At 52.4% G+C, this 23,726-nt stretch overlaps 1 protein-coding gene across 1 annotated transcript in view; it reads left to right on the top strand.

Moving 5' to 3' along the window:
* Positions 1–8,042: 8,042 nt before the first annotated feature.
* slc30a4 (solute carrier family 30 member 4) overlaps positions 8,043–23,726 on the top strand; it is a 28,936-nt gene continuing 13,252 nt past the window's right edge. The window contains exons 1-4 of the mRNA XM_070858656.1: positions 8,043–8,727; positions 10,284–10,430; positions 16,182–16,335; positions 17,983–18,178. Of these exons, the coding sequence (XP_070714757.1) occupies positions 8,262–8,727; positions 10,284–10,430; positions 16,182–16,335; positions 17,983–18,178 (963 nt within the window). The 5' untranslated portion in view covers positions 8,043–8,261. The remainder of the gene's footprint in view (positions 8,728–10,283; positions 10,431–16,181; positions 16,336–17,982; positions 18,179–23,726) is intronic.

Here is a 23,726-nt window from a genome sequence, read left to right on the forward strand (position 1 = left end):
CTCCTTATGTACAGGTGCTCCCAAGGGATTGTGGGATCCCTTGGGACTCCAGGCGGTGAGCCCTCTGGTGGCTAAACAAGGTATTTACAGGTTTACATATATAACACTTATATACCTTGATTCCCTTAATATCCCAAAATCTATTGATCTCTGTCTTGAATATACTCAAAGACTGAGTCTCCACAGCCCTCTGGGGTAGAGAATTCCAAAGATTCACCACCCTCTGAGTGAAGAAGTTTCTCCTCGTCTCAGTCCTAAATGGCCGACCCCTATTCTGAGACTGTGACCCCTGGTTCTAGACTCCCCAGCCAAGAGGAAACAACCTCTCAGCATCTACCCTGTCAAGCCCTGTAAGAATTTTGTATGTTTCAATAAGATCACCTCTCATTCTTCTAAACTCTAGAGAATATAGGCCTAGTTTCCGGCCAATGACCTCTGATCATTTGCTGCCTGACCTGCTGAGTGTTTCCAGCATTCTCTGCTTTTATTTCAGCTTCTCAGCATCAGCTGTATTTCCCTTTGTCTCTCTGGTTATATATTGACCACAAGCCTAAATATTGGCCCAGAAATCCCAGCCTCCCAGTGTCCGTACGGGGTGTGTACGTGGCATGTTCGGGGCGTGTACAGGGCGTGCACAGGACGTGTACGGGGCATGTACAGGGCGTGTACGGACCCGGGAAGGCATCGTAAAAGTGGGTTTCAGTGCACAATGCGCATGCGTTGAAAACCGGCTTTTCCGATCCGTCAAGTTTCTGGCTTGACAGATCCTCCTTATCTCAGGAGCGAGGACATTTACATGGGCAAGATTGCGGTATTTACCCATATCTTGCCCAGCAAATGTCCTGAAAACTCTTGCGCCTGATAAAAGCATGCGCATAGCCTACTTTTAAAAGATATGAGTTTTAAACACACACAAAAACATAATTAAATTAAATTAAAAAAACACATTTTATTGTAAAAACCCTCCCCACAACAGTAAGTTTATTTTAAACCATAATTAAAAAAACTTTTTTAAAAATCAGGAAAATATATATTTTTTTTATAAGACATAAATAATTTTAATTTAAATTAATCTTAAATATGTGGTGTATTTTTTCCTATTTTTTTATTAGTGTTTTGGGTGTTTGGGGGGGGGGGGTTCTCAATCATAGACCCAGAAATCCGGCCTCCCCGGGTCCATACGGGGCGTGTACGGGGCATGTACGGGGCGTGTACGGAGTGTGTCCGGAGTGTGTCCGGAGTGTGTACAGGGTGTGTACAGACCTGGGAAGCCATCCAAAAGCCAGTTTGCAGCGCACAATGCGCTTGCGCTGAAAACCGGTTTTCCGATGTCTTGCTCCAGCTTGACAGATCATCGCATATTCACGCCAAGATGGCCGGCGGAGTGGCAGCTCTCTGGGGAGCTCCCCTGACAAAACAAATTTAACCTTACAATCTTGCGCCATCCGACATCTTTTCGCTCTCAACCTCCTCCCCTCCCACTGTCTAAACTTTCCCTAGCCTTAATAGACCCTAATAGAGGGTACATTTTCTTAAACTTTACCTTAAACCCTAATCCTACAATCCCCAATAATTCGGGCTTACCTCGGGCGCGAACCTTCCCTCCTAAACTCCACACCACTCATCGACGACGACAACCGGACTACCAGCGACGGCCGAGCCTCCTGCAGTGCCGACCTGGACCTGGACCTGTTCCCTCCTTCGGCGACCTTCTCCGGCGACCTCCTCCTCCGACGTTGACTCAGCTGCCCCACCCGATCCTCGATCCTCGACGATGCCTGGTGAACCAGGTAAGCCTCCGACCAGACGATCGGACCCCCTAACAGCGATCGGGCCCCCTCAACGGCAATCGGATCCCCTCCAACGGCGATCGGAACCCCTCGAACGGCGATTGGGCCCCCCCAATGGCAATCGGGCCCACCCAACGGCAATCGGACCCCCTTCAGCGGCGATAGGATCCCCTTCCAACGACGATCGGGCCATTCCCAATACAAACCGGGCCCCTCCAGCAGAGATCAAGCCTCCTCCAGCGACGGCGGCTGGGCCTCTCCTCCAACAGTGGTGGGGCCTATCCTCCTCAACGGTGATTGGGCCTCCTCTCCTTCAGCGACGACTGGGCCTCCCCTTCCCCGCTGATGACCTGGCATCTTCTCCCACAGCACGTGCACGTGGTGAGTACCATGGCTGTGATCACCCTGACCTTCCACACCGAACTCCAGCGAACCGCTGACCCTCTCAATGCCTGCCCCCAACCAAGCAGCAGGCCACCTACCATTAAGGGCGCTTCTCAGCGCCGAGCTTGCGGCCAACATCTCGTCGTAGGCAACTAGGATTATACAGCAGAGCCTGGTCTCCAGTCGTCTTGGACCCCCTTGCCACTGGACCCCCTTGCTCAGCTAAGCCCGTGTGGTAGCTGTTGTGCAAAGACCACCCCACGTTATAAGAACTCACGCACAGGCATCTTCCACTCCTCTAACATGAAGTTCGGGACCTGGAACATCAGGACCCTCATGGACAACCCCAACAGCGACAGGCTGGAACGCCGCACCGCCATAGTTGCCCGGGAACTTAGACACTTTGACATCGACATCGCCACCCTAAGTGAGACCCGGCGGGCAGGGGAAGGCCAGTCAAGGAACATGGTGGAGATTACACCTTTTTCTGGAAAGGAAAGCCAGAGGAAGAATGCCGCCTTCACGGAGTCGGCTTCACCGTCAAAAATGAACTGGTCGACCGCCTCAAAGACTCCCCCTGTGGGGTTAACGAACGCCTCATGACCCTTCGCCTTACCCTATCCCGGAACCAATGCGCCACAGACATCAGTGCATACACCCCAACACTCGATGCAACGGATGAGGCTAAAGAGGGTTTTTATTCCAACCTCGAGACATCCTTGTCCCGCGTTCCCACGGGTGACAAATTGATCCTTCTAGGTGACTTTAATGCCAGGGTCGGCAAAGACACAGCCCTCTGAAAAGGCGTGATTGGTAGAGAGGGGGTAGGGAAAGTCAACTCCAGCGGAACCCTACTCCGGACAAAATGTCTAGAACACGAACTCCTCATCACCAACACCCTGTTCCGCCAGAGGGACAAATACAAGGCATCATGGCAACACCCTCGCTCCAAACACTGACACCTGCTGGGCTACGTCATCGTCCGAGCCAGGGATCGCAAGGATGTGCGCATCACCCGCACCGTGACAGGAGCTGATGACTGCTGGACGGACCACTGCCTAATCCAATCCATCATCAACATTAACATAGCCCCAAAGCAGAGGGGACAGCAGAAGCAGTGCCGGCAAAAAGTTAATACCGGGACACTTAAAGACCCAGCTAAGAGAGCCCTATACAGCAAGTGCCTCACAGCTAACCTGGTGTGCCTTGATGATCCTGAGATGCTGAATGCCCACAGCGCTTGGTCTGCCCTCCAGGCCTCCATAACAAGTGCCTGTGAAGAGATACTTAGTTACTCAACCAGAAAACACCAGGACTGGTTTGATGAAAACGATCAGGAGATCCAAGAACTAATAGCGCAGAGCATTTCTGAGCCTCAAGCAACAGCCCAACTCGGGAGCTACCAAGCAATGTTACAGACGGCTCAAGGCTGAGGTCCAACAAAAAATCCGGAACCTAAGGAACAGGTGCTGAATGGAGAAAGCACAGGAGATACAACAACTGGCCGACAGCCACGATATGCGAGGATTCTTCATTGCAGTTAAGGCCACCTATGGTCCAAACTCCCAAGGCCCCACCCCAATCCTGGCCAAGAACAGGGAAATACTTATCAAGGACACCGAGGCTGTCAGGGCCCGCTGGAAGGAGCACTTTGAAGGTCTCCTTAATCGAGACTCTGCCTTTGACTTGAGTGTTCTTGATTCCATTCCGCAGCATGCGATCCGCCACCACCTCAGTGAAACCCCAACGTTGCACGAGGTAGGAAAAGCCATAAAACAGCTCAAGAATAATAAGGCTACAGGTGCGGATGGAATTCCTGTTGAGGCACTAAAATATGGCGGAGAGGCGCTGTTGGCGCGGATACATGACCTCATCTCTCATTTGGAGGGAGGAGAGCATGCCGGGAGACCTCAGGAGATGCAGTGATCGTGTCCGTTTTTAAAAAGGGGAACAAATCCGACTGCGGCAACTCCAGGGGAATCTCCCTGCTTTCAGCCAATGGGATGGTTGTCGCTAGAGTTCTCCTCAACCGTCTTCTCCCTGTGGCCCAGGAGCTCCTCCCGGAGTCACATTGCGGATTTCGTCTCCTATGGGGAACAACAGACATGATCTTTGCAGCACGTCAACTGCAGGGAGCAGCGCCAGACCTTATACACAGCCTTTTTCGATCTTACAAAGGCCGTTGACACTGTCGACCGTGAGGGCTTATGGAACGTCCTCCTCCGTTTTGGATGTCTCCAAAAGTTTGTCAACATCCTTCGCCTGCCCCATGACGACATACAGGCTGTGATCCTTACCAACAGATCTATTACAGACCCAATCCATGTCCAGACCGGGATCAAACAGGGCTGCGCCATTGCTCCAACCCTCTTCTCAATCTTCCTCGCTGCCATGCTCCACCTCACAGTCAACAAGCTCCCCGCTAGAGTGGAACTAAACTACAGAACCAGTGGGAAGCTGCTTAACCTACGCCGCCTCCAGCCCAGGTCCAAGATCACCCCAACCTCTGTCATTGAGTTACAGTACGCGGACGACGCCTGCGTCTGCGCACATTCTGAGGCTGAACTCCAGGATATAGTCGATGTATTCACTGAGGCATATGAAAGCATGGGCCTCATGCTTAACACCCGTAAGACAAAGGTCCTCCACCAGCCTGTCCTCGCCGCACAGCACTGCCCCCCCAGTCATCAAGATCCACGGCGCGGCCCTCGACAACGTGGACCATTTCCCATACCTCGGGAGCCTCTTGTCAACAAAAGCAGACATTGATGCGGAGATTCAACACCACCTCCAGTGCACCAGTACAGCCTTCGGCTGCCTGAGGAAAAGAGTGTTCGAAGACCAGACCCTCAAATCTATCATCAAGCTCATGGTCTACAGGGCTGTAGTAATACACACCCTCCTGTATGGATCTGAGGCATGGACAATGTACAGAAGGCACCTCAAGTCGCTGGAGATATATCACCAGCGATGTCTTCGCAAGATCCTGCAAATCTCCTGGGAGGACAGACGCACCAATATCAGTGTCCTCGTCCAGGCCAACATCTCCAGCATTGAAGCGCTGACCACACTCGATCAGCTTCGCTGGGCAGGCCACTTAGTTCGGATGCCAGACACGTGATTCCCTAAGCAGTTGCTGTACACGGAGCTCCTTCACGGCAAACGAGCCAAAGGTGGGCAGCAGAAATGTTACAAGGACACCCTCAAAGCCTCCCTGGTGATGTGCGGCATCCCCACTGACACCCGGGAGACCCTGGCTGAAGACCGCCCTAGGTGGAGAAAGTGCATCCGGGAGGGCGCTGAGCACCTCGAATTTCAACGCCGAGAGCATGCAGAAACCAAGCGCAGGCAGCGGAAAGAGCGTGCGGCAAACCAGTCCCACCCCGTCCTCCCCCCCCCCCCACCGACGAATATCTGTTCCACCTGTGACAGAATCTGTGGCTCTTGTGTTGGACCACCAAAGAACTCACTTTAGGAGTGGAAGCAAGTCTTCCTCGATTCCGAGGGACTGCCTATGTTGATGATATCAGGAGCGAGGACATTTGCAAGGGCAAGATTGTAGTGGTCCTCAAAATTCTTGCGCCTGATAAAAGCAGGTGCATGGCCTACTGTTACAGGCATAAGAGTTTTAAAACACACTTAAAACATAAAAATACAATTAAAAAAGGTTTTAAAACCCTGCCCACTATATTAAATTTATTTTAAATCATAATTAAAAAAACATTTTAAAAACGCGGACATTTTTTTTTCTCTAAGATATTTATTAACTTTAATTTCAATTAATTTTAATTATGTGAGGTGTTTTTTATTTTTTATTTGGTGTGTTTGTTTTTTTTCCTTCTCAATTAATAGCAATGAGAATGCGTAGATACGGAGTTCCCATTGTTATTAATTGAGAATACTTTACCCGATTGGCTGAGCAGTCACACGTGACTGCACCGTCGGCGGACGGGAGCGCGCTCTGCAGCGCGGGAAGAGAAGGCCTCCTCACCGCAATCCCACGCTCCTCCCGGACCACCAGGTACTTTCGGAAAAATTCTCTGGTCGGAGGCGTTTGTCCGAAAGATGCCTCCAACCAGAATTTCAGGGCCATAATAATGGGAATTCCAACTTATGAAGTTCCCATTATTATAAATGAGAAAATACTTTACCTGGATTGGCTGCCCAGAGTCATGTGACTGCAGCGCCAGGTTACTGAATTCCTGTCACCACTTTTTTAAAAAGGAGGGAGAGAGAAAACGGGGAATTATAGACCGGTTAGTCTGACATCGGTAGTGGGGAAAATGTTAGAATCAATTATTATCGATGAAATAGCAGCGTATTTGGAAAGCAGTAACGGGATCGGTTCAAGTCAGCATGGATTTATGAAAGGGAAATCATGCTTGACAAATCTTCTAGAATTTTTTGAGGATGTAACCAGTAGAGTGGACAAGGGAGAACCAGTGGATTTGGACTTTCAAAAGGTTTTTGATAAGGTCCAACACAAGAGATTGGTGTGCAAAATTAAAGCACATGGTATTGGGGGTAATGTACTGACGTGGATAGAGAGCTGGTTGGCAGACAGGAAGCAGTGAGTCGGGATAACCGGGTCCTTTTCAGAATGGCAGGTAGTGACTGGTGGGGTGCCGCAGGGCTCAGTGCTGGGACCCCAGCTATTTACAATATATAGCAACGATTTAGATGAAGGAATTGAGTGTAATATCTCCAAGTTTGCAGATGACACTAAGCTGAAGGCAGAATATTATCTGAATGGCGGCAGATTAAGAAAAGGGGAGGTGTAACGAGACCTGGGTGTCATGGTACATCAGTCATTGAAAGTTGGCATGCAGGTACAGCAGGTGGTGAAGAAGACAAATGGCATGTTGGCCTTCATAGCTAGGGGATTTGAGGATAGGTGCAGGGAGGTCTTACTGCAGTTGTACAGGGCCTTGGTGTGGCCTCACCTGGAATATTGTGTTCAGTTTTGGTCTCCGAATCTGAGGAAGGACATTCTTGCTATTGAGGGAGTGCAGCGAAGGTTCACCAGACTGATTCCCGGGATGGCAGGACTGACATATGAGGAGAGACTGGATCGACTGGGCCTGTATTCACTGGAGTTTAGAAGAATGAGAGGGGATCTCATAGAAACATATAAAATTCTGACGGGATTGGACAGGTTAGAGGCAGGAAGAATGTTCCCGATGTTGGGGAAGTCCAGAACCAGGGGACACAGTCTAAGGATAAGGGGTAAGCCATTTAGGACCGAGATGAGGAGAAACTTTTTCACTCAGAGTTGTTAACCTGTGGAATTCTCTGCCGCTGAGTTGTTGATGACAGTTCATTGGATATCTTCAAGAGGGAGTTAGATATGGCCCTTACGGCTAAAGGAATCAAGGGGTATGTAGAGAAAGCAGGAAAGGGGTACTGAGGGAATGATCAGCCATGATCTTATTGAATGGTAGTGCAGGCTCGAAGGGCCGAATGGCCTACTCCTGCACTTATTTTCTATGTTTCTGAGGAGCGCGGACGGGAACAGGGAGGCGCGCATCTTTCTTCCCTTTTTTAGCCGAGCGGGATTTCCGGGCCGTTACCGATTAGTTGGCCTGAGTTTGGGGCAATGCGATGGGCCGTGACTGCCCGCCCTCGGGGGCAGCGGGATTTTCACCAAAACTCACTTTTGTCCCAAAGCCGCAACCTGCCCAAAATGTCACATTGTTCTCAAAGCACGATTTGCTGATTCTAATCCAATCATTGCGCTGCCGAACTGTGATTGGCTGATTCTAATCCAATCATTGCGCTGCCGAGTTATGATTGGAAAATTCTAATTCAATCATTGCGCTGCCGAGCTGTGATTGGCTGACGGGGACTTCAGCTGTTGTGCTACTGGGATCGAGCGGCGGAGGTGAGCCTGGGGTTCGTGGCCGGATCCGGGGGGGCCCCGGGCTGGTTGTGGGTATTCCGGGCTGTTTGCGGGGGTCCCGGGCCGCCCCATGTGAAGGGCTGCGCGATCCCAGCGCTGCGGACACGGTGTTCCGGCCCATTGAGCGAAGCGCTGACCTTTTGCCTGTGTTGCAGGACGGCCCGTGCTGTGTGTCGGGGTGTTGGTTAATGATTAGCCGCCCCCGGGGCAGACTGAGCCCGCCAGGATTCCGGCTCCAGCTCCCTCCCCGAGTGCTGACCATGGCCGGACGCTGCTGGGCAAGCGCCAGGTCCTTCTTTCACCTGGACAAGGTCCCCTCCACCGACCTGGCGGACAGCGTCACCCTGGACTTCCCCGATGACATGGCCGATGATGATCTGCCGACATTTAGCGACGCCAACAAACTGCGGGTGGTCACTTCGGATGCGGTCGCTGCCAGCCCCAGTGCGGCGTGTAACGGGAGCGGTGGGCCCGGTGCGGACCAGGACTCTCTGAGTCCGCACAAACTGCGGCTCCGGGAAGACGGAGGGAGCAATGAGGACAGATGCAATAGTTGTGCGACCATTTCCGAGTTAGTCAGGCAGAGGACGGTGAAAAGAAAGCTGTGGATCGCTGTGACACTCTACACCCTGTTTACTGTCGGGGAACTAGTCGGTAGGTTTGAAGCAGACTTTCATTTAAAGTATTTGGACGATTTATGTCAATTAGAATTTTTGGTGGGATATTTATCACCGGTTTCTCCCTCTTTCAATCTTCTGAGGTATCTCCGCTCTGGGGCGAGGTGACTTGGCTCAGCCAGAAGGAACTGACTGGGTACAATTCTGTACCCTCCTATTTCGGGGCTTCATTGTGCTGCACTGTCACTGGCAGAACTCCATCTTGGCTGGAAAGCAGCTTACCTTGCTGTAGCTGCTCTAATAAGGCAGCAATTGTCCCCAAAATACGACGGAGGGCAGTGGCAGTCCTGCAGTAGTGGAGGGGTTTGGGGGAGGATTTTTAAGCTGGGGAGAGTGTCTGAGACGAAAGGTTTTGGGAAGAGAATTCCAGCATAGAAGGTTGAGATGGGTGACCGCTTTGGTACCAGTGATGGGGAGGGTACGTCAAGGATGCTGGACTTAGAAAAGCAGAATTCAGCTGGCACATTGGAGGCAGTTTCAGAACACCGTGAGGAGATGGAAGGATTTCTGAAGAAGGATTTTGAATTCTTTATGACATGGGGACGGTGGTGAATGAGACTGCAGGAGGGGCAATGGCTGGGTGAGTCGGAGTGTATGTAGGAGTGAGCACAGGAGATTTCAGTGACTGTGAGGTGCGGGCAGAGGCAGGTGGTGAATAGAGCACTGAGGGTCACCAAGGCTTAGCACTCTACTTCAATCGCGTGGGCCGCGGACTGGGGTGTGTGGAGATGGGGGCTGGGGGTTGTGGGGGGATGGGGCTGGGGATTGTGGGGGGATGGAGATGGGGGTTGTGGGGGGATGGAGATGGGGGTTGTGGGGACTGGGGGGCTGTGGGGATGGAGATGGGGGCAGGAGGCTGGGGTTTGTGGGGATGGGGGCTGGTGTGTGTGGGGATGGAGATGGAGGCTGGGGTGTGTGGGACGGGAGGGGTGGAATAGAGTTTTGGCAGGAGGCAAATTGAACATCTTTTGCAGAGTTTGAATTGGCAGTGCCATTTTTCCATCATGTTATGGTGTTGAAATAAGATGTACTAAAGTCACTTTGAAATTAAAAAATTATTGGGACTATAAATATCAATTTTAATTTCATTAATTGAAACATTTGTTACTTTTTTCACTTGAAATTATGAGCTGTATCATTTAGTCAACCACAGAATTTCTTGGTGAGTCCACTGTAAAGGGATTGCAATTGTTAGTCCTCTCTTGTTAAGGGTCTAAAATACAATCTTAGTTACCATTTCCAACAGTACCGATGCAAAGACTGAGAGTTAAATATCATAAAAACACAGTATCCGAGGGGGACTTCATGTCTGTAACCTAGAACCACAGTGGAGGGAGGAGAGAGAAAGCCATCAAAGGTATCTGTGGCGAGGTGGATCCTAACCCAAACAGCCCCCACCTGTTGATTCCCCTGCAGCCTAACTGGAGTTACGGATTGCTGGCGCTTCCTGTCTATAGTTGGTTTTATTTGCAGCCCTGGATTGGTACATGGTTCACCTAGTAAACGATTGTTCTTTTGATGTACTGTGTACAGGAGGATGTCTCTCCAACAGCCTGGCGGTAATGACTGATGCCGTTCACATGCTGGCTGATGTCCTTGGGATTGCTGCTTCGTTGGTCGCACTCTACCTTTCTGGGAGACCTCCAAGCAACAGGTTCACCTTTGGTTGGCATCGGTTTGGTATGTGACCACAGCTGGCTGCTGTGAGCATGCTGCTTTACTGTGTTCACTTGCTTAGGTTTTTTTTAAAAGGTTTCAGTCCATAATAAGTAGATGGGTGACAACATTCCTCTATTAGTTTCATGGTCACTGGGTAACGTGACATCTAAGCTGGCAGCAGCATCAGCATTACTGCAGTGATCCTCACGTACAGAAAGATATCTCACAGCATTGAACTGGCACAGGAGGAAAATGGACACTGATCTGAAAGTCGAATCAAAGAGAGTGGTTTCAGGAGTTTTTCCCAAGCCAGGGAAATTAATGGGCAGTTGTGGAATAGAGGGAGGGGTGATGGCTGTGTGCTGGGTGTAGGATATTACTGCTGACCAGTCATTGACAGTAGGTATTTTGGCTTCTTTAAACAAGGGGCATTCCTTTTAGATGAAATATTTTGTATTGATTTCAAAAGATGTCTCCAAGTGGAGCGCAGGTGGTTGGATTAAAGTGACTCTTGTTATATTTTGTGAAATTGAGCTCTTTCGACAGGAAAGGTGTGACTGGACCAGCACCTTCACTGAGCTGTTCAGAGAATGTTCTGGGCAGCTCCAGCCCTTGGGTTGTTCGCTGAGAGTATCTTTGGGTAGAAGTGAGCACAGAGGCCAGAGTGAGAAACATGGGACATGATAAAATAGAATTATGGGGAGACCTTGAAGGAGAGGAGCAGCAGGTTCAAGGCTTTATATATTTTTTTACAAATGACTGATCGAATACTTTCTACCACATTGTGAATTCAAGAAACGACCAGCAGTGGTTTGAGATTGCACACAGGAGGGGGAGTGGAGGGCGGGGCAGGGGGGGGGGGGGGAGTCGTTGGATATCACACCCCATCCCCCGTAAGTTTCAAACGCAATGTAAATGAGTGAAATTTGAGATGATCCCAGCCTAAGAGAGGCAGTGAGATCAAAAAAATTTAAATGAACAGATCTATGGCCGATGGAACGTAATGCAGACAGGTTTTGTGTTTATCATTCATGGGATGTGGGCATCGCTGACGGGGCCAGCATTTATTGCCTGTCTGTAATGTATTTGCTTCATGGGTTCTTTGCTTAAGAATTCATAGCAACACATTTCAATTAAGGTCTAGTTGGTTTATTAACCAAGGCTTAACAATCACACTACACATTACCGGTTCATCCACCAGGCTCACAACTGCATACCTCATCGTGGATGGCCCAGACCCAACTGCCTGGGGTTTTACTGAGTCTTGTAAACATCACGTGACTGGCTAAGCCACTCCCAGTGCAACAGCTCTACATGCGTGTGAGCATACTCGCAGGCGCACACATTACACCATCCCGAATTGTCCTTGAGAAAGTAATGATGAGCCGCCGCCTTGAACCACTGCAGTCCGTGTGGTGAAGGTGCTCCCACAGTGCTGTTCGGGAGGGAGTTCCAGGATTGTGACCCAGCCAGGCATCACAAAGAGGGGAGAGATAAATGAAAGGAATGGTGTTGAAATAGCTCCGAAAGATCACGAAAGAAACCGAGGAGTGTTGGTATGCTCAACGCTAAAGCTTCCCAAACTATGTAGAGCAGCAGTCAGCAAAACCACTGGAATGTTGAACTACCTGCGGGATCTGGGATGCATGACCTGAAAAGGTGGTGCAAGCTCATTCCATAAATAATTACCAAAGGGCGTTGGACAAATACTTGAGAATGAGGAACTTGCAGGGTTGCAGATTAAAAGCAGAGGTGTGAGACTAAGTATGACTGCTTTTTTAAAGGACCAGCACTGACAGGGTGGTCCGAATGGCCTCCTGTGCAGTCAGTTTCTGCGAGTCTCTGACACCCAGAGCCAAAACAGTAGAATTGTAATCAAACTAGACAGGGCTCTGGTCAGACTGCACCTTGACTATCACTTCGAAACAAGAGCTATTCAAGCTCTGGAGGCAGTACAAGCAGCCACGAGGGTCCTGACCTGAGTTATGGGGAAGGACTGCGGCTCTTTAACCTGGACAGGCAGTGGAAACATCCAGAATATTACTTTAAAGTGCAAATGTAGGCTAAGGGGACACCTAGACCATCTATTTCCATCTCCGTAACATCACCCATCTCCGTCCCTGCCTCGGCCAACCAGTTGCTGAAACCCTCATCCGTGCCTTTGTCACCCATCACCCCTTAACTTTATAATTCTCAGCCTTGTGTTCAAATTCCTCCCTATCTTTGCTCCTCCCTCTCTCTCTCTCTGTTACCCCCTCCAGCCCCTACACCCCTCCCTCTCTCTGTAACCCCCTCCAGCCCCTACACCTCTCCCTCTCTCTAACCCCCTTCAGCCCCTACACCCCTCCCTCTCTCTGTAACCCCCTCCAGCCCCTACACCCCTCCCTCTCTCTGTAACCTCCTCCAGCCCCTACACCCCTCCCTCTCTCTCTAACCCCCTACAACCCTCCCTATCTCTGTAACCCCCTCCAGCCCCAACACCCCTCCCTATCTCTCTAACCCCCTCCAGCCCCTACACCCCTCCCTCGCTCTGTAACCTCCTCCAGCCCCTACATCCCTCCCTCTCTCTGTAACCCCCTCCAGCCCCTACACCCCTCCCTCTCTCTCTAACCCCCTCCAGCCCCTACACCCTCCCTCTCTCTCTAACCCCCTACACCCCTCCCTATCTCTGTAACCTCCTCCAGCCTTTACACCCCTCCCTATCTCTGTAACCCCCTCCAGCCCCTACTCCCCTCCCTATCTCTGTAACCCCCTCCAGCCCCTACACCCCTCCCTATCTCTCTAACCCCCTCCAGCCCCTACACCCCTCCCTCTCTCTCTAACCCCCTCCAGCCCCTACACCCTCCCTCTCTCTCTAACCCCCTACACCCCTCCCTATCTCTGTAACCTCCTCCAGCCTTTACACCCCTCCCTATCTCTGTAACCCCCTCCAGCCCCTACTCCCCTCCCTATCTCTGTAACCCCCTCCAGCCCCTACACCCCTCCCTATCTCTCTAACCCCCTCCAGCCCCTACACCCCTCCCTATCTCGCTAACCCCCTCCAGCCCCTACACCCTCCCTATCTCTGCGCTCCTCTAATTCTGGCCTCTTGCGCCTCCCCAATTTTCATCGCTCCACTATCGGTGACCGTGCCTTAAGCTACCGAGGCCTAAGCTCCCTCCCTAAACCTCTCCGCCCCTCTTCTTTTAAGATGCTCCTTAAGACTTCCCTCTTTGACCAACTTTGGATCATCTATCCTACTGTCTCCTGCGACTCGGTGTCAAATTCTATTTGATAATCGCTCCTGTAAAAGCCTCGGGACATTTTACTATGTTAAAGGTGCTACATAAATACAAGTTGTTGTTGACACATACCAACTGGTAAAAGTACATTTAGATCTCAGCAGGAAGTCCTTTTAGTGGGAAGTCAACACATAGAATGGACTCGCAGACGGGCAGTGCAGGCGAACCCTGGCATTGTTTCTGGTAATATTAGATGCTGCAATGGGGAGGCTGCAGTGTAGTTCTGGCAGAGAGTTATGATGAACTGAAGCGCTGCCCTCGTTCATAACAATCTCCAGACTAGAACACGATTTTGTGTATTTGGGCCTTGAGGTATTTGACTGGAGATGTGTCCCGGGTCCGGATGAGATTGGTTATGGGGATGTTAAGCAAAGTCATGCTTCTGAAACATACCCAAACTCTTCGGCTTCATTCAGTACAGCCAGAAAAGGAACTCTGCGTGAGTGTGTAGTCTAACATCCTCTCTGTCCAAGGGCTACTTTCTATTTTGGAAAGGACTCAGTTATTTTGGTAAATTGTTAGCTCTTACATCAAGCCAGCACAAGGATAATGGGCCGAATGGCCTCCTGTGCTGGATCATTCGATGATTCTATGACTATTTATTTAGTTCAATCATGCACTAACTAACTCCTGGATTTGTAGCTGGGTTCACTGTCTGGAATTTGTTGGTCAGAAACCCAGCTGAAAATCAGTACTTTGGAAAAACATTCCATGGTTAGTTGAGTCAGCAGAGGATTGCTGTCTGAACCTTGTGTCATGTGCCTGGTGGTAAAACAATAACCGCAGTCGGATTAGTCTGCACATCGAACCGTCAGCTCTCACAGCACAGCAGTTATAGCTGGAGTAGGTTTAACCCTGTGTGCTGCCCCGTACATAATCCCCGACGTTGCTCCCCCCCCGGGCTGCTCCCCCTACCCCGACACCGGATAATCCTGTGCGGACTGACCTTGGGCTTTCACCAAATACAATTGGGACTTTTGTCGGGATGCTTTAGCCAAATTTTTTTTGGGGGGGGTGGGGTGGGGGGGAGGAGAGGAAGGGGGTGGATTAGGAGGGGAAGAGGGGCGGGGTGGGTTGGGGGAGAGAGGAAGGGAGGGGTGGGGGAAGAAGGGGGGGTGGGGTTGTGGTGGAGGGGAGGGAAGGATGAGAGAGGGGAGGAGAGGATGGGATGGGAGGGGAGGGGAGGGGAGAGGGAATTCCATTCCATAGATAAAGGTTTCAGAACGGGTTAAAACTGCAGGGTGTGTAAGGCTGAATGTGAAAATTTGGCAAAACTAAATTGATAGTGTATTTTTAGACTGCAGCATCATCTTGGCGATGTGATTTCATCCGATTTTCACAGTCCGGGGCTGGACTATATCCGTTCCAATCCCCCAGGCCTCTTGCACCTCCACTCCCTGCAACAGCAGTGGTGGACGTGCCTTTGGCCATTTAGACGCTAAGCTCTTGAATTCCCATTCTAAACCCCTCAACTTCTCGCCTCCTTTTCAAGCCCCCCTTAAAACCTTCTCCCTTGGGTGGTGGGAGTGGGATGGGAGCAGGGAGCACGGCCTCATTGGGATCAAGGTGGCTCCAAGCTGACACTTCTGGCAGAGCACGGTTGATGGTTACCCAATCTTACTCATTTATTGGACCTAGACCTGTGACCCTTCCACTCAGCTCCAGGTAACGCTACAAGCCGATGCGTGAACAGCTCAGGTGGTGCTGGCTGGGTAATGTTGAAAGCTTGCTTGAGCTTTGTGCTGGTAGAGCCTGATTTTCGCTGTTGGTGATCATCAGTAAGTCTGCAGATAATTAGGATGGGGATGAGAGTCACTAAAGCTCTTGCTAACTTGCACCTGAGAACTCTGGGCTTGAATGAGACCTGAAGACCTGGCTGACCAAACCATGGACAGGGCACGTTCTCTATACTCGCGAACCCTTCCCCGACTATGGAGGATTCTGAGGAACAAGACGAAAAGATAAAACTTCCGACAAGAGACGGTCTGAAAAATGCCTTCCTCATTCCCACAGAGAGCCCACTGAAGCCTCCAGCTGGCAGCGGGACTGTGGTGTCCTGGCTGCTCCACTACCCATAACTTTCAAATAACTTAACAAAACCTTTCTGAAATCCAACTCCGTTTGACCTCTGGGAATTTTCACAGTAGATGTGTGTGCCAGGTCACCCTGCTTCCGAAGGCCTGCTGATTATTCCCTGTAGCCTCTTTGCTCTTTTGATAACAATTGGTCTGGGAACTGTTGCTCATTTAAATGTTTCTGATCCTACAATACTTTGCGCGTTGCCTGTGTATGGAATAGTCCGTGGGTACCACATTATGCGACAGTCACATCCTATTTGTGAGTGTCACTCATTAGTTCCGTTCCCTCCAGTTGTACGATGTCAGTATGTTTGACCTGACGCGCTGTCCTTGTGTTGACGTGGCAATTTGAGTGCGCTGCTTGTATGATTATGCGATATTCATTTGCACCATTTGCTTCCTGTGTTGTCCAGAGGCACTGGCTGCAGTGCTCAGTGTGATGCTGATCTACGCGGTAACTATTGGGCTTGTCTACGAAGCTGTTCAGAGGACCATACACCAGGACTTCGAGATCCAAGCCGATGTGATGATCATTATCGCAGCAATTGGAGTTGCCATTAACCTCATGTAAGTGTCGTGTTTGCTTTAAACAGCCACGTTATCTTCCTAATATTACGGGAGGTGTTGAGCTGATGTCAGTCCATGCTCCACAATATTCTTGCTCCGGATTCCTGGGCAGGATTTTTCCTGGCTGAATGGTGTCCATCTTCCCAACATTCACTGGCCTGCACTCGAGTAGTTTGTGTTCGGACAGTGTGGGGGTCGTGACCAGCTCCAGCTCTGCACAATGAATGAAGACGACAAGCGCTGTAAATACATCTCGAGCAAAGCTCTTGGCACTTAATTCCAGATTGAGCCTAAAATATTCATTTGCAGAAAATTCACCAGAATTGGATAGTTTGTTTCCATCCAGTGAAACCGAGATGGGATCACGTTGTCCAAAGGGTTTGGTTTGAATTGGATTGGGGTTCCTGCTGCAGGCTGAGGTGATCATAGAATCAGAGACATTTACAGCACGGAAGGAGGCTATTTTGGCCAAATCGTGTCCGCGCCAGCCGACAAAGAGCTACCCAGCCTAATCCCACTTTCCAGCTCTCGGTCCGTAGCCCTGTAGGTTATGGCACTTCAGGTGCACATCCAAGTACTTTTTAAATGTGGTGAGGGTTTCTGCCTCTACCACCCTTTCAGGCAGTGAGTTCCAGACCCCCACCACGCGAAGAAATTTCCCCTCAAATCCCCTCTAAACCTTTTTACCAATTACTTTAAATCTATGCCCCCTGGTTGTTGACCTCTCCGCTAAGGGCAATAGGTCCTTCCTATCCACTCTATCTAGGCCCCTCATAATTTTATACACCTCAACAAGGTCTCCCCTCAGCCTCCTCTGTTCCAAAGAAAACCAGCCTATCCAATCTTTCCTCATCACTAAAATTCTCCAGTCCAGGCAAGATCCTCGTAAATCCCCTCTGTACCCTCTCCAGTGCAATCACATCCTTCCTGTAATGCGGTGACTAGAACTACACGCAGTACTCTAGCTGTGGCCTAACTAGTGTTTTATACAGTTCAAGCATAACCTCCCTGCTCTTGTATTCATCAGTAATCAGTATTCAAAGTGTTTTGATAACCAGTTACCAGGCAGAACACTCCAAGGAATGTTTTAAAATTCACGCAATCTTTCAGTGGTGATTGGTTTTGGCTGCAGTTGGGGATTTTATGCTGAGATGCAGGAGGCATATTTCAGCCCACTTCCTGGCGTGCTGCTTTCTGCTGCCTTGCCTGTGGAGTTCAGCCAGTCCGTGGTAAGGCGAGCACCCAGAGTTGCAAAAATGAATAATCCAGGATTGGTACTGACCTTTGAGTTGTAGCACTGATGTTGTTGGGTGAGGAGGTTAAGCCTCGCTCACTGGGCTGCTGCCCCAGTGCAGGCCTGAAGCTGCTAACATTCCATGCTTGAAATGAGATGGTTAATGGAGGTCACTTCCTTGGTGGATATTAAAGATCCTCGGGTGCAACTTGGAGAAGATTGGGGCAGCCCCACAGCGAGACTTCCTGATGTGCATCTGCTCCCTGTAACTGCGTGCTCTGTAATATTTAAGTTGCTGTGGCTGTTCAGAGTAAGGATGGAGTTTGAGCCCAAACATTGCTTGATTGTGCGGTGCAAGTACAAGTGTTTCACTATTTATATTTATTGTATGTTTTTTAATTTAAATTTAACAGAATGGGATTTGTGCTGAACCAGTCCAGTCATTTGCATTCCCATTCTCACTGCTCGTCAGGAAATGCTGCAAGAGGAGGTCCCAAACACAGTCATAACCCCGGGAGTCTCGCTGTCAGAGCGGCTTTCATCCATGCCCTGGGGGACCTGGTGCAGAGTGTTGGTGTCCTGGTCGCTGCTTATATCATCCGCTTCAAAGTACGTATGTCACTGAGCACGTGTTGCATTTAATCCACAACCTTTGTTGCAAAACTGCATATTCCCGCCGGCTGCCTAGATCCATGGTAAAGTGAGACATTTAGTCCAGTCTCTGATGTGAATGGGTCAACCGCAGAAAATGATTCTTACTTTGGCATAACTTGGCACTGATCTCACAAAGCCTGCACAGGAAGGTGAAAAGGGGCTTTTCTGAAGTTCGGGTTGGAACAGAGTAATAGGGGCTTTCCTCCCCGTCCGGTACACCGCCCGTCCCTTCCCGTCCCTCCCCCTGCGCCCGGTGCACCGACCGTCCCGTCCCATCCCGTCTCCTCCGCCCGGCGGTCTCACTGTCCGGGAATGCTCGCCGTTGACACATGGTGTAAATACACAGATGTTACAGCACGAAAACAGACCATTCGGCCAGCCAGTCTGTGATAGCCTTTACCACCCCTGTGAGCAAGCAGTCCCAACCACATTTGCCACCCTGTTCCCATATCCATTTTAATTCATCCCTCTCTCTAATTTAATCTTGAATTTTCACACCGTTTCTGTTCCAAACCACTAATCCTAGGAGTGAATCCCACAGCCTCACAACTCTCTGTGAAAAGCTTTCTCCAGCCCTCTGTTCCAAATCTCACATTTAATCTGGTTTCTCTGGCCCCTCGCTCCAGACCCTCAATCACTGGAGACATTCTGCTTGGACACACCCTGTCCCACCGGTATAGAATTTTAAACACTTCATCGTCTTGTGCGAGTGAAAAAAGCCCCAATTGTTTAAGTCTTTCTTTTTCTTTGTATTTCCTGGTACCAGCCTGCATCCCAGTGAATGTGCTGCTCCCTCTCTAAAGCCGCAACATCCTTCCTATGATGTGGAGCCCAAGACTGCTCAGCCCTCCAACTGAGGGCTTACTGAGCTTTTCACTTTTATATTCTGTACCTCGTGATACAACCTAGAATTATTAGCTTTGTTGTACAGCTCCATCACCAGGAGCTGCTGCCTTTAATGTCCTGTGGACCTGTCCCCCAAATCCCTCTGCTCCCCGCTGCCCCCCAGCCCCACACACACTCCCATTCACAGAGCCATTACTGCTGGTATTATCGATCAGCATGCCCCTCACAATTCCTGACACTGACTCCCATCTCTCACTTTTAGCCCATTCCCCATCTTATCAATATCCCATTGTCGCTTCCTTACTCTGCCTTCTATTTTAGTCATCTTCAAATTCACACACCGCTCCCTCGAGCCCGTTATCCAGATTGTTGATAGACACAGGGACCAGGAGCGGCCCCAGAACTGAACCCTGTCGGACACCACTCATCATCATCGGCAGTCCCTCAGCGGGGAGGATGACTTGCTTCCACACTAAAAACCAGTACCTAGGTGACTGATGAACTCATTTTAAACGGTGGAAGATGTCTGTGTGTGAATTCTGTTAACGTGGGGTGGCCATTGCACACCAGCCATCACACGGGCTTGATGGAGCAAAATCTTGGTCCAGTGGCAAGGGGATCCAAGGCGATTTGAGACCAGGCCCTGCCCCATGTGCCAATACAAAAACAAACTCAAACACACTCCTCCTTCCTCCCTCCTTTCCACAGGACCTCTGTGGCATTCATAGGACGCAATGTGAGCCTCATGATCTCACAGCCTCGCTATCGGCCCTCGCTATCGGCCCTCGCTCTGCTGCGCCTTCCCTTGGTCTGTCCATGCTGCTCCACCTCTGGGCTCCGATCTCCCGACCCCTCCGCTCCCGGCCCCCGACCTCCGCCCCTCCTGCTCCTGGGTCCCCACCCCTCCACTAGGCTCCACCACAGTCCCAATAGATGCCACCAATCAGCTACCTGCATTCTGATGATGTCTAATTTAGTCGCCCACTTGGGTTTTGCCGCCCTCGCGAGACCGTTGCTGATTCTGCTGCGGTGGCTGACTTTCTGACTCTCCGTCTGCTGCCCTCCAATAATTCCACATCCCCTCAATCCTCCCCAGTAGTCTCCAACGTGGCCCCTCGTTACGAGTTTTGTTGCTGCCCGTATGATCATGTGTTCATACCTTGAGAAATTCTGTGGTTTGCTGATCACAATCGTCCGTGCCGTTTACTCCAACAATAGTCTCTTGCTCTAGTCATTTCATCCTTAATTAAAGACTCTTTTAAAATAAGTAAGTAAGTAAATAAATAAATATTAAAAATTAGTACCAGAAATGTTCAGTGAGCTGCCGTGTAATTACTGGGATGGTTCTGTCTCACTGTGCTGCCACTTTTAGATTGAATTCGTTTCTTCTTTGTTAAAGTTTATATATTTTACATAAACTAATCCACTAGTCTACTAAGTCCCTCCCTCCCTGACACCCCCTCCCCCTCCCCATTGGTGGGAGTCGCTTGGGGGTGGGGGTGTTGGTGTAGGGGAGGAGGGTGGGGGTGTTGGTGTAGGGGAGGTGGGTGGGGGTGTTGGTGTAGGGGAGGAGGGTGGGGGTGTTGGTGTAGGGGAGGAGGGTGGGGGTGTTGGTGTAGGGGAGGAGGGTGGGGGTGTTGGTGTAGGGGAGGAGGGTGGGGGTGTTGGTGTAGGGGAGGAGGGTGGGGGTGTTGGTGTAGGGGAGGAGGGTGGGGGTGTTGGTGTAGGGGAGGAGGGTGGGGGTGTTGGTGTAGGGGAGGAGGGTGGGGGTGTTGGTGTAGGGGAGGAGGGTGGGGGTGTTGGTGTAGGGGAGGAGGGTGGGGGTGTTGGTGTAGGGGAGGAGGGTGTTGGTGTAGGGGAGGAGGGTGGGGGTGTTGGTGTAGGGGAGGAGGGTGGGGGTGTTGGTGTAGGGGAGGAGGGTGGGGGTGTTGGTGTAGGGGAGGAGGGTGGGGGTGTTGGTGTAGGGGAGGAGGGTGGGGGTGTTGGTGTAGGGGAGGAGGGTGGGGGTGTTGGTGTAGGGGAGGAGGGTGGGGGTGTTGGTGTAGGGGAGGAGGGTGGGGGTGTTGGTGTAGGGGAGGAGGGTGGGGGTGTTGGTGTAGGGGAGGAGGGTGGGGGTGTTGGTGTAGGGGAGGAGGGTGGGGGTGTTGGTGTAGGGGAGGAGGGTGGGGGTGTTGGTGTAGGGGAGGAGGGTGGGGGTGTTGGTGTAGGGGAGGAGGGTGGGGGTGTTGGTGTAGGGGAGGAGGGTGGGGGTGTTGGTGTAGGGGAGGAGGGTGGGGGTGTTGGTGTAGGGGAGGAGGGTGGGGGTGTTGGTGTAGGGGAGGAGGGTGGGGGTGTTGGTGTAGGGGAGGAGGGTGGGGGTGTTGGTGTAGGGGAGGAGGGTGGGGGTGTTGGTGTAGGGGAGGAGGGTGGGGGTGTTGGTGTAGGGGAGGAGGGTGGGGGTGTTGGTGTAGGGGAGGAGGGTGGGGGTGTTGGTGTAGGGGAGGAGGGTGGGGGTGTTGGTGTAGGGGAGGAGGGTGGGGGTGTTGGTGTAGGGGAGGAGGGTGGGGGTGTTGGTGTAGGGGAGGAGGGTGGGGGTGTTGGTGTAGGGGAGGAGGGTGGGGGTGTTGGTGTAGGGGAGGAGGGTGGGGGTGTTGGTGTAGGGGAGGAGGGTGGGGGGTGTTGGTGTAGGGGAGGAGGGTGGGGGTGTTGGTGTAGGGGAGGAGGGTGGGGGTGTTGGTGTAGGGGAGGAGGGTGGGGGTGTTGGTGTAGGGGAGGAGGGTGGGGGTGTTGGTGTAGGGGAGGAGGGTGGGGGTGTTGGTGTAGGGGAGGAGGGTGGGGGTGTTGGTGTAGGGGAGGAGGGTGGGGGTGTTGGTGTAGGGGAGGAGGGTGGGGGTGTTGGTGTAGGGGAGGAGGGTGGGGGTGTTGGTGTAGGGGAGGAGGGTGGGGGTGTTGGTGTAGGGGAGGAGGGTGGGGGTGTTGGTGTAGGGGAGGAGGGTGGGGGTGTTGGTGTAGGGGAGGAGGGTGGGGGTGTTGGTGTAGGGGAGGAGGGTGGGGGTGTTGGTGTAGGGGAGGAGGGTGGGGGTGTTGGTGTAGGGGAGGAGGGTGGGGGTGTTGGTGTAGGGGAGGAGGGTGGGGGTGTTGGTGTAGGGGAGGAGGGTGGGGGTGTTGGTGTAGGGGAGGAGGGTGGGGGTGTTGGTGTAGGGGAGGAGGGTGGGGGTGTTGGTGTAGGGGAGGAGGGTGGGGGTGTTGGTGTAGGGGAGGAGGGTGGGGGTGTTGGTGTAGGGGAGGAGGGTGGGGGTGTTGGTGTAGGGGAGGAGGGTGGGGGTGTTGGTGTAGGGGAGGAGGGTGGGGGTGTTGGTGTAGGGGAGGAGGGTGGGGGTGTTGGTGTAGGGGAGGAGGGTGGGGGTGTTGGTGTAGGGGAGGAGGGTGGGGGTGTTGGTGTAGGGGAGGAGGGTGGGGGTGTTGGTGTAGGGGAGGAGGGTGGGGGTGTTGGTGTAGGGGAGGAGGGTGGGGGTGTTGGTGTAGGGGAGGAGGGTGGGGGTGTTGGTGTAGGGGAGGAGGGTGGGGGTGTTGGTGTAGGGGAGGAGGGTGGGGGTGTTGGTGTAGGGGAGGAGGGTGGGGGTGTTGGTGTAGGGGAGGAGGGTGGGGGTGTTGGTGTAGGGGAGGAGGGTGGGGGTGTTGGTGTAGGGGAGGAGGGTGGGGGTGTTGGTGTAGGGGAGGAGGGTGGGGGTGTTGGTGTAGGGGAGGAGGGTGGGGGTGTTGGTGTAGGGGAGGAGGGTGGGGGTGTTGGTGTAGGGGAGGAGGGTGGGGGTGTTGGTGTAGGGGAGGAGGGTGGGGGTGTTGGTGTAGGGGAGGAGGGTGGGGGTGTTGGTGTAGGGGAGGAGGGTGGGGGTGTTGGTGTAGGGGAGGAGGGTGGGGGTGTTGGTGTAGGGGAGGAGGGTGGGGGTGTTGGTGTAGGGGAGGAGGGTGGGGGTGTTGGTGTAGGGGAGGAGGGTGGGGGTGTTGGTGTAGGGGAGGAGGGTGGGGGTGTTGGTGTAGGGGAGGAGGGTGGGGGTGTTGGTGTAGGGGAGGAGGGTGGGGGTGTTGGTGTAGGGGAGGAGGGTGGGGGTGTTGGTGTAGGGGAGGAGGGTGGGGGTGTTGGTGTAGGGGAGGAGGGTGGGGGTGTTGGTGTAGGGGAGGAGGGTGGGGGTGTTGGTGTAGGGGAGGAGGGTGGGGGTGTTGGTGTAGGGGAGGAGGGTGGGGGTGTTGGTGTAGGGGAGGAGGGTGGGGGTGTTGGTGTAGGGGAGGAGGGTGGGGGTGTTGGTGTAGGGGAGGAGGGTGGGGGTGTTGGTGTAGGGGAGGAGGGTGGGGGTGTTGGTGTAGGGGAGGAGGGTGGGGGTGTTGGTGTAGGGGAGGAGGGTGGGGGTGTTGGTGTAGGGGAGGAGGGTGGGGGTGTTGGTGTAGGGGAGGAGGGTGGGGGTGTTGGTGTAGGGGAGGAGGGTGGGGGTGTTGGTGTAGGGGAGGAGGGTGGGGGTGTTGGTGTAGGGGAGGAGGGTGGGGGTGTTGGTGTAGGGGAGGAGGGTGGGGGGTTGGTGTAGGGGAGGAGGGTGGGGGTGTGGTGTAGGGGAGGAGGGTGGGGGGGTGGTGGGAGGGAGGGGTGGTGGGGGGGGGTGGTGGGGGGGGGGGGGGGGGTTGTAGT

The sequence above is a fragment of the Pristiophorus japonicus genome, chromosome 17, assembly GCF_044704955.1.
Source record: "Pristiophorus japonicus isolate sPriJap1 chromosome 17, sPriJap1.hap1, whole genome shotgun sequence".
NCBI lineage: Eukaryota > Metazoa > Chordata > Chondrichthyes > Pristiophoridae > Pristiophorus > Pristiophorus japonicus.